Genomic DNA, 11169 nt, shown 5'->3' on the forward strand with positions numbered 1-11169 from the left:
CTTTCTTCCCTTTCTTTGCCAAATCAGCATTTTTGATGAGCCGGTGAGCTTTGCACGGCTCTGGCCTGGATCTCACCCTGCCTTCTGGGCCCTGCATCCCACATTTAGAGAAGTTTGCGAGCACGTCAGCACCTTTCAGGAAAAAAAAGGCAGCACCGATGCCGCTGTGTCTGGTGAAAACCACAGTGATATTCTCTAAATGAAGGTGGTACTGGGGAATCTGATCCACTCTCTAGTCTACAGTCTGCAGAAAGCAAGTTACACAGCTTAATTATAGCAAGGATGTCTCCTGGCCTTTTGGCTGTTCAACCCTTGTTTTAGAGATGTAGGTACATCTCCTCTAACCATTTAGCCACGTATTCAATCACATTACAAAAACAAATGCATACACCATCACAGATGGGAAAGAGCAAAGAAAGGACATGAGCTGTAAAGGGAGTTTTCCATTTGGTTTGGGGTTTAGTTTTTATTCTTTCTTTAACTGTTCTGTGCTTTACAGAACTAAACGAAGCCTCCTGTTCCAGATGATAAATCTTCAAGCTGCTCCTGGCCCCAGAGAGCACGGGAGATAATAGCATTTCCAAAGGCATTTAGTTAGCTGAGCCTTGAGTGTAGAAGAGGGCAGAGAGGAGGTGGAGTCAAATGGCTGTGAACCCTGCTCAGCTGCTCAGGGCATATTTTGGAGAGCAGCAGCCACAGCTGAGCATCCTGCATGGGGACACGCATGTCCCCCTGCCTTGCCCAGTCCCCGTGCTGGAGGAGGGCACGTAACACAGCCAACAGCAAAGGGAGAAGTCAGGCCACGAGTCCCTGGCTTGGTGCCTGCAGGACTACCCATCTAAGCACCTGAGAATAGCATGCTGCCTTGCAGCATTATTTTTAGGCCTTTATTAAGCCAAGGTGCTGCACAGATTTCACGAAATGCAGCATATCAGCATGTTATATAAAGCATACATTAAGTTGCTCGAGCTGGCCAGCAGCAAGACTGCAGAAGCCATTAAAGAACAGGGGCCCTTTATGAAAATATAATTCATTTTCAGCATTAACCAGGGCAGAAAGGACGCTCAATGCTGTCTCAGTTGCATGTTAGTTACTTACTGAAATTGCCGGCCTTGGTTGCCGAGGCCAAGTTCTGACAGAAACTGTACATTACTAGAAGATGCTAGAAGAACCGTGAAGAGCATTACCAGTGGGTCGAGGGAGGTGATCCTTCCCCTCTACTCAGCACTGCTGAGATCATGTCTGGAGTGCTGTGTCCAGCTCTGGGCTCCCCAGGATAGGACATGGACTTACCGGAGCGAGTCCGGCTCAGTGCCGCAGGGATGATTAAGGAAGAGCATCTCTCACATGAGGAAAGGCTGAAAGAGCTGGCACTGTTCAGCATAGGGAAGAGAAGGCTCCAGAGGGATCTCATCAATTCTAACAAATGCCTGATGGAAGGGAGGGAATGATGAAAAGGGAGACAGGCCGTTCTTAGTGGTGCCCACTGGGATGCCAAGAGGCAATGGGCACAAATTAAAAACCATGAGATTCCATCTGAACACAAGGAAATACTTATCTAACTGTGCCAAATTCCAAGGATGGCACAGGTTGGCCAGAGAGGTTGTGGAATCTCCACCTGTGGAGATATTCAAAACTCAACTGGACATGGTCCTGGGCAGCCATCTCCAGGAGGAGGCAGAAGAGGACCGGGACTTCCCTGTCCACTTAAGTGGTGGACGCCAGAAGGTCTGTAGTTGTAGAGACTGAACTCCTCACTTCCACACACAGTAACTGCATTGATTTAACACTCTAGTAAGTGGGAAGTTCAGTAACAGTGTTTTTAACTTCATTATATACAAGGGTCTATACATCTGACAGCACGCTAGGTCCCAAGGCCCATGTTAAGTTCTTTCCTATCTTCAGTCACTCTGGTGCAGAAGACCAGAAAGTCTGCTTGCAGCTTCAGAGAAATACAGAAAACAGAGGGTTACATTATTGCATTAAGTAGGAAAGTTAATAATACAGTCAGCACAGTTGCCCCACATTATTTGATTTAACACTAAATTAAATTTATGTTACTCTGTTCTGTCTGTGTCCATTGTAAACATGCTGCAGAATTTTTTGTTGACGATGCAAAACATGTCCACTGAAGTTATCGGAGGAGAAATTGAAGGCTCTGGCATAAGAACAAAGGATAATTGGGTCTTGAGGCTCTGGGAATTGATGGAATATAGATGGACACTTTAGTTGCCCTTAAAACAACCGTCAGTGGAGCCAGTCAGCAGCCTTGATATTCTAATAAGTACCTAGAATCATAGAATCATTTAGGTTGGAAAAGACACTTAAAAGCAAGCCCAACCATCAACCTAACACTACCATGTCATCCACCACTAAACCCTAAGCATCATGTCCACAAGCAGGTTTCCCTGTCAAAGCCCCGCATGCCCTTAGGCCCCTGATGGTAGCTCAGGACTGGAGGTAGCTGCTGGAAACTCTGTATCTGAGTACCGGGACACTCAACCTACTTGTTTGCCACACTTACAACAGCCTGTGCTGTACATCCACCTTGTGCAGTGCCAGCATTTCATCCATTGCAGGTATTTTATTTGCTTGAGCCTTTGCAAGTTGTCAAATCACAGGCACTGAAGTCCCTAGTCCTTGGTGCCCCATGTCCAGATGAAATCAGCTATTCCCCACAAAGAGAAAACATTTGCTAAATCAAAATACATTTTCTAATCTAGGATCTGCAGGCACGACGTGATTCATGCTGTTCTTCACCGGGGATGGGGGAGAAGGCAAGATCAAAGTGGGGCTTAGTGCATGCAGAGGACACGTGTGCCTCCTGCAGTGCTTGGTAGGGGAAACGTAATGCAGGAGGCAGCGTGAAAGAGCTCCCCGCTAATCACACGGTGCTAGCAATGAAAAGTCAATACAGAACAAGGAGCTGCAACATGAATTCTTAAGTGCAGCAACACTGTGCCACAGTGACAAAAAATAAAAAAATAAAACAGCTCCCAGGAACCAGAAACAGATTGAGGAAGTAACACAAACATGGTCCAAAGCAAGGAGTAACAGTGGAGCAGCAGAAGCAGACAGATGGCTCCTGCTCCCGTTGTTCCCAGTGTCTCATTGCTCTCACTTTGTTGCCATAGAGGCTGGTATCTGGGACCCAAAAGGTGGCACTCTGCTTGTGAGAACAGGGGGGAGAAAAAGCAACCTCTGTGTTATTAACAATTTTCCCCCTCTGCTATCCATCTTGGCAGCGCTCTGCCTCACCTCTCTGTGCCCTTCACGTGCCTTGGCAGACCCCAAAGTGGTAACCCCAGCCCAGCTCCTCCACTTCATGCACTCAGCTCTTAGGACCCCTCTGCCACGGTTCTCCTTCACTGTATAACAATGCAGCCCCCCTTCTTTAGCCCCAAACGTGAGAGACCAACTGTCCCTCTGGCTCCTGAAACAAAGATGAGGGGATGTAGACTTAAAAATCCACACAAGCTACATGTTTCCTGCCAGGAACGGACCCCACAGAGCACAAGTCATGGAGCAGCAGTGGGAAATACAGAGCAGATGCAGTTGCATGTCCAAGGAAAGAAGAGGACTACTGCCTTTCAAGCCAGCCCAAAAGGCTTTTCTTGTTCCCTTCTCCTCCCAGCTCCTGACCCTTCCTCCTGTGCAGGGCAACAAGTGTTTGCCTAGACCCGACGTGAGGTGGGTCAGGGAATTGATGTGGGCTAAAAGAAACCTGGCCCCAAAAAGAGAAGGTTTCTTTTCAGATCAGTTCTTGAGAGAGAAATCCCCAGTGCCACAGTTTCTAATTTTGAGAGCGGGATGAGGGCAGCTCTTCATTCTGCAGCAGATTAAATGAGCATGTGGCATTTTCATTTTTCCAAGGAGACTTTTTTTTTTAAAAAAAGGCCTCCTCTTTTTCTCTTTTTCTTCCACGCTGCCATTAATGATCCTCCAGCAGCTTTCCCAGGACTCCCAGGACTTTCTGCGTGCATCGCTAACCAAAATCACCTAACCAAAAGCAAGGGCATGCATTCACTTCAATCCATCAACACAGGAAGAGCAGCTTAAGGAGAAAAGAAGGTAATCACAAATGCTTATTTTTTCGTGGTGTAAGTTTGCAGCATCTAATTCCACTTAGGAGCCTAGAAATACACGCAGCGGCATTGGGTAACTCTTTGATGTTCAGCTATGTTAGGCGAAAGCACATGCTGGTTGCTACACGCTTACATGTGCTCTGGGCTTGTGCACGCCCCCATGCTCATCCTTGCATGCTCTTATCCCAGACATACTCAGCTGCACGTGCAAGTGTGAGGAAAGAAAGCCCCATGGACCAGAAAAGCTGCTTCACATCTGGGCAGCAGGTTTAAGGATTGGCTCTGATGGGAGGCGTCGAGGCAAACTTTCTTCCCAAGTGGCAGGTCTCATCTGCCTGAGCAGAGGCAGCTTCGTGATCAAGTACAGAGCATCAAAACCAGGCAGCAGGCAGCATGCTAAGGGACTGTCCCAAACCAGACCAAAAAAGGTGGCCTCAAGGGCCACCTTTCCTTTGTACAAAGCCTATTACCATTGGATTATTGCTCAGAATTGCTTGACAATCCTTGACCTACTGCAGCAGTTAAGATTTTGTTCGGGGAACTAGCACCAGCCAGAACCACCATGTTTCTGTGAGACCACTAGCACTAAATGAAACCTTTTCTTACTCTTTCATTCAAATGCAGTTGTGAGAAGGCAGAAGCAGTCACTGCAAAGGCTGATAATGTCTCCCTGTGCTATGTCTGCAGAACACCAATCCCTTTCCCTCCCCTGCCTCCAGGCCAGCCCTGAGCTCTACCATGGCGAGAAGGAGAGCACAAGAGAGCCTCCTGTAGCGAAGCAGCCCTATTTCAACAACAAATAAAGACAATAACCGGCCTCAGACAAAGAGGACGAAAGTGCTTAGGGTGCTACAGGCTCAGGATGAGAATCACCGAGGGAGCTGTGGGGAGTGTGGGAGGGGGTTAAGGGGAAAAGCTGAGCTCATTGCATCCCAACCAGACAACATCAGGCAGGAAACAGATGTGGAACAAACCACAGAGTGGTACAGCAACTGCAGAATTAACTCTCTGGCAAATGGGGGAAGCTAAGGCATGCAGAGCTGACCAGCAGGTTGAGAAGAAGGTGTCTAATCCAAGATTTGGCCTTTTGCCATCATGGTATCACCCCCTTGCCCTGCCTCTAGACGCCATTGTAATAAAATTGAAGGAAATGCATCTGGCTCTAAGCAAATGAAGCAAAGGTGGATCTGAATGAGTAGTGGTTCCTAAGTAAAAGGCTGGATCATCTTTTACCAGCATAATCCAAGTTTCATAGATGCTGTGGCCATTTCCATTTAGAAAGCATGGAAGTTGTACCTGCTTATATACCTGATACTCCAGTCTGAATCTCCCAAACTAGGAATACTGGAAATATTAAGCTCCATTTTGACTTGGTTCCTCTCATTCTAACAGCTTTGACTTTTCCAGCCCCCTCTTACAGCAATTCTTTGATATGACCAGAAGCAAGGCTACTCTTTCTGACTGTTCCCTTAAGCAGAGCAGACTGTCTTGCCTCAATTAAGGTTTGTACACAGCCTTGCGACTTGTCTTTTCTGCTGGCCCACCCATCACTATACATTTATATTGTTGTTACAACAGGAGCTGGGGGCCTGACATGCAGCTCTCATTAACTTCAGCAGAAGCACTATCTGCTTTTCTCTGCTGGACACCTGGCTGATTATCCAGAGGCTAAAATATAACTCTAATATGAACCATTCAGGGTTAATACCCACTAGCTCCGTTGCACTGCTATAACATTTTAAGACACTCCAGCCACAATAAAACGTTTTAGTGGTGGCATTAGTGCAAACCTCCTCCTGCATGAGTGCCTACCCATGCCCCAAACATGCTTTCTAGTGAAGGTTTCACAGTCAAGAAGACCACTTGTCTCCATGTGCGAATTCGATGCTGGCAGAGACAGAAGAGGCACCATATGAAATCAGAAGCCTTTTACTCATTGGTATTGCAGTCACCAGTCTTTTATGGCCTATGGGACCTTTTCCTCAAATTCACTACTATCCAAGACATTGTTTGGGAATGTCTGTGGGAGGAAGGGCTGCTAGTTCTTCCCCAAGCTTCTAGCCAGCAGAAAGACCTGAAAACATAACTCAGATGCACACTGACATGTCAGAAAACAGAACGCAGTAAAAGAACCCAGCACCGTTTTTTATTTTATCTCATGATTTTTGTGGCCTGACTCATGACTTCAGATGCTTGGGAGCACTGATAACAGTCTCCCTCTGTAAGGAGCATAACCAGCCTCTGTGTTGAGACTGCCAGCAGGAAAAGGCCAAGTAGGGTCAAATGCAGCAATGACAGGAGCTGCCTTGAAATATGGTAAATCCAACACAGCCAGGCTTCAAACCACCAGACAGAAACATCTACCTGTCCATCACCACTGATTTTTAATCCCCTGAGCTACCCTGCTGTACCTGCTGAAGTCTTTACGTCTACACCGCTCCTAAATATTTTGTAATTCTGCTACAGCTTTTATTGCCTTATATAAAGCTTATGACAACTGAGCCCTGGGTACAGCCATCTGATAAGGGAGACCGAGAGATCTTTCCACCTTTCATTGAAACACAGACATCTCTGATGAGGACTGTAGCAAGTTATTAAACAGTTAACATGACAAGAGAGGAAATGCTGATACCTTAAGCAGGACAGAATTCTCTCCACTGGAATTTGGCAAGGACACAGGGACTAAGGTCCATACAGAGCACACAAGCTGCTCTTCTATGACTGCAAGCATGCAGGGACCCAACGCGTGTATTGCCTCCACGAAGCATCGCATGAGTAGTGCGGCACCCCCTAACTGTAACGGCTGTGCATTAATCCAGATCAAAAAAAAAAAAAAAAAAAAAAAGGCAAATTGAATTGTCTATGTTAGCCGCTCCCCTTGCCATCTCTGCCCCAGCACCAGCAGTGTGGGGCTCAGTTTGTCTTTGTCTGTGTGAGTGCAGGACCCGCCACACAAAGCAGAACTTCGGGGCAGCACCTGAGCACAAATGCAGAACCAATCTGACCGTCCCTACAGCCACATCTTCTTTCCCAGTTAACCCTTCTGGGTGCGTTTTAGAACCTGCTTTCTGCAGCAAACCGTTTCCTGGACAGCAGCCAAAGCGCTCTACCCCTCCTCAGCACTGCCAGCTACCATGAACGGTCTTGTATCATCGCTGCTTCCAAGTAGGGAACAGCCAGAGCCAGCATCCCACCAGTTAAACGCAGAGCACAGTCTAAAGCAGTCAGAAAGTTATTGCTTTACACCTCTGACACAGCCTCAGCTTGCAGGAGCGCTGGCTTGTCACTGAGAACTGCTCTTAGCAGAACAATTTAACCTCAAACCAACCATCTCTCACACCCTGGTTGTTCTTCTGATTTTGTTTCACAGTTACAGGCTGCATATTTACAATGTCCTGGTGACATCTGAACACTAGTTTCTTCTCAAGAGGCCACGCTGGTCACATTCCTACTGATCCTGAGAGCCCTACTAGCAGAGAAACAAGTTATCTCCAGTTCTCTGACTTCTTCTCCCACTATCCCAACAGTTTGAATTGTACCAACACAACTTACACTCTTCCCAATAAACCTACAACAATTGAGCCTTTCATTTCAGGATCCCACAGCACTGGGCAGCGGGATGTGCTATTCAGCAAACAGCAGCACTGTATAAAGGGAAAGGGACTTCGTGTCCTCCCCCGGTGCTCCTCAGTGCAGAGAGTTAAGTAGGTTGGAACTGTGAACCATCCCACAGATGAGACTAAAGACAATGTCCTTCTTTCTTGTGCCCCAAAAACAATTTTAAAGGACTATAGGATTTCTGGTAATAAATCTTGCTGGTTTTGCAAAATTTCAGCTGCAGTAATTACATTTCTCTCTTAAAAATCCCCCTCACTGCTTCAGCTGAATATACTCTCTGTACCTGCCTTCCCTGCGTTGTTTTTAGTGTCCCTGTAAACAGCTGTAAGCTGTTCCTCTGCTGTGGTAGCTCGTGTGAGCAATGAATGGAATTTATCTAACTGCATCTTGTGCTGGCAAAGTGATATCAGTTCATTAAGTCTGTTACTTTGGCTGTTTCGACTCAGTTGCCATTAAGGGCTATGTAAGTTAAAAGATATAGTAATTGTTACTGTCGTCTCACAATGAAATTGAATGTCTATTTTTCCGCCATACCTAAATAAGTGCACATATATAACATTTTATCTTAGTGATATATGCACTGTCCTCCTCCCTGTGCAGTGGAAAGGGCTGCTGCTAAGCAGTCCATCCCTCTGCCACTGTACTTCCACACTGCACTTCATCAGCCATGCTCATCAGCAAATGAAAGACCTGATTGTACAGCCCTCCCCATACAAAGCTGACATTGCTGCTGGAAGCTTTTTTTGCTCTGAGTAGCCTGGCTTTGGTAAAAGTTAGTTAACTCTGACTGGCACACAGTGCTAACAGCAGGGATGGGAACAGGCGCTTATTTATTTTTCCTCTTCCTAAACTGCCGGTCTTTCTGCAAGCCAAACTCTCAGCTGCTTCTCTTATCCTCCAACCCTCTTTCAGAAAAAAAAATCTTGTGCTCCTTCCTGCACCCGCGACTGATCACTTCAAGCCTGGGACCCTCTGATCTTATCACTGTTATCTCTTGGCTGAGCTACCGCGTTCCCATCCGATATCTGGGGGCACGGAGGTCAGGGGGAGGAGGCAAGGAGGGAAAGATAACAGGCAGGGTACTGAAAATATTAGCTCAGCTGCCCCCAGCACCTCACACCCATCCGTTCTCCATCCCCAGCCTCCGTCCTGCCTCAGTCCGGCAGCGAAAGGGCAATATGGGACCTGGAGTCAAGGAGGGGCAGATAGGACATCCCCAGCTTCCCTCTACAGGCCCTGCCATGCTCTCCTCTTATGGACTTTGTGAGGATTTTGGGGTTTGGGAGGAGACAACTCTCTGCTTTCCAAGCCTAGCTCCCTAAAAGCCTGCTACCCCCACTCCCAAGGCCAAGGGGATGGGAGAGGGTTGCACAGCATACGCTTGGCTGTCTGTTCCCACTCACACAGCCCTGTCCCCATCCTTTCCCCACTCATTGCTACTCATGCAAGGGGCATGCAGGCGCATCACCAAAGCAATCCTCCGCTCGTTCATTCATTGCGAGTGCCTGGGCAGTGACTCCACTTCCCACAGATAAAACAGCTCCAGGTTGCTTAACCCTCACCCTTGGGAGAGGTTCGGTTTCCAGTCATGCTGACGGAGAACGAGCAAACAGACAAACCCCAAAACAGGACGCGCGCTCTGCTCTTCCACAACCAGAGTGAGAATAAAGAGGCATTTACCATCCTGCCCAGAGCTCTCCAGATGCTCCGTCAGGTCGCAGCCGAACGCGCTTGCGGCTCCCTTCCTCTTGAGCTTCTGCTTGGCTCCCTTGTTCTTCATGAGGTTAGTCCCAAAAGAGGTTTGCCCCCCTCCTGCCTTGCCCCCCTCCCCCCGGCCTCACGCTGGGAGGCAAAAAGCTGTCTCTTCTCCTCAGACCACCGCCCGTGTCCCGCTTCCAGGGGGTAGCATCGGGAGTCCCGTGTGGCGTCCGGCTGGAGAAATCAACATTAATCCCCACCAGATGTTGGGCTGCTCTGGCAGCAGGGGAAGGTCAGGGCGTGAGGAGGCTCCCCAGCCGGCAGCAGCAGCGATCATAGCCCGAGCCCAGAAGGCTTCGCATCGAGGGGAAGCCTGTGGTGAACGGGTGCCAGCATCCGAGCTGTCGAGATGGTGCTGGTGGTGGTGGTGGTGGGGACGTCTGTTCCTCAGCGCTGTCCCGGGACCCTTCACGGCCACCCTTCTGGGTTTCGTCAGCCGGGCTGTCGCCGCCGCCAGCCGCAGGCGTCCCGCTCTGGTCTTCCTTCTCCCAGCTTTCGGAGGAGAGTGGGAGCTCCAGCGGGCTGGTGGAAAGGGACTGGGGAAGAGCCTGTGCGAGGCTCCTCGCTGGCTCCCCCCCTTCCCCTCCTCCTGCCGTCGTCGGACAGCGAGAGGAATGAGAAACCAGCTTCCTGTCCTGACTCCCTCGCCCGCTCTCCCTCCTTTCCCCCCCTTTGACAAATCCTAGGATTATCCAGCTCAAAAAAATGCTGAAAGGAAGTTAGCCGAGGAGGAGCTCTGTGTGTGTGTGTGTGTGTGTGTGGAGGGGGGTGTAAGGGGGGGGAGGACTTTTTTTTGGCAGTAAATTGCGTTTGTGCGCAAGAGGCTGAGGGGAGGCGGAGAGAGGAGTTTGGGGGACGGGGGGGAGGAAGAGGGGAAGCCTTCCCTGCCCGTGGGCAGATAACGGGCCGCCAGAGGAAATCACGGCTCTCCCAGCCCTGCGGTCGGGCGCTTCCTGCGCTGCCAGGGCTCAGCCCTGGAAAGGCCCAAGGAAGGGCCAGAGAAGGAGGAGGGAGGCCAGGAGCTGCTTCAGGAGGTCTCTGCCTCTGCTGGCTGGTTCCTCCATCCCAAGGCATCCCTCCACCGTGGCTCTGTCCCCTCAGGGGCATGGGCTGGGGCTGGCAAAGCGTGAGACGGGGGCAGAAAGTTGGAAAACTGAAGAGGGGGGAGGCGGGAAGCCCTCAGCTCCCTCCTCCCCAGCTCCCCGCCCGGCAAACAGAAACAGATGCCATCCGGGCACTGAGGTTCCCGTGCTGTGAAGTCAGATCCCAGAAAAGGCTGCCCTCTGCCAAAGAAAGGGTTAGGAGGCAAGGGACAGCAATCCCCCAGTGGTGGCAAGAAAGAAAATTGGATGGGCTTTCCCTCAGCCTCGATACCCGCCCTCCCCACACACCTCTATACCCTACCCTACACACATCTCTGCTCATGAGGGCAGTCCCTTGACCCTTCTCCATATTTTTTATTCCAGAAACTCAGGCCTCCTTCCAGAGCTGGGAATGCCTGTGGGCTACACGCTTCTTTGCAGGAGGCAAGCTTAGCTCTGCCAACACTTCACTGCCACCTCTTGCCACACGCCACTTGTCAGTCCGTGGGTCTCAGTGAAATAAACAAACAAGCGAAAACTGGACCTTGCAGCTTTTCACCAAAAATGAGTCATATTCTGACCAAAGAGCTTTGGTTTGGAGGAAAAATGGCCAGGAAACGGGGCAA

The 11169-nt window shown here is 49.4% G+C and overlaps 1 protein-coding gene across 1 annotated transcript in view; it reads right to left on the bottom strand.

Annotated features, from left to right (window-relative positions):
- The window catches only part of ARHGAP31 (Rho GTPase activating protein 31), a 60065-nt gene extending 49729 nt beyond the window's left edge, over window positions 1–10336 (bottom strand). Inside the window, exon 1 of the mRNA XM_082774402.1 lies at window positions 9384–10336. Within this exon, the coding sequence (XP_082630528.1) occupies window positions 9384–9483 (100 nt within the window). The 5' untranslated portion in view covers window positions 9484–10336. The remainder of the gene's footprint in view (window positions 1–9383) is intronic.
- Window positions 10337–11169: the final 833 nt, after the last annotated feature.

This window comes from Aythya marila, assembly GCF_965140915.1.
Source record: "Aythya marila genome assembly, chromosome: 1".
NCBI classification, from domain to species: domain Eukaryota; kingdom Metazoa; phylum Chordata; class Aves; order Anseriformes; family Anatidae; genus Aythya; species Aythya marila.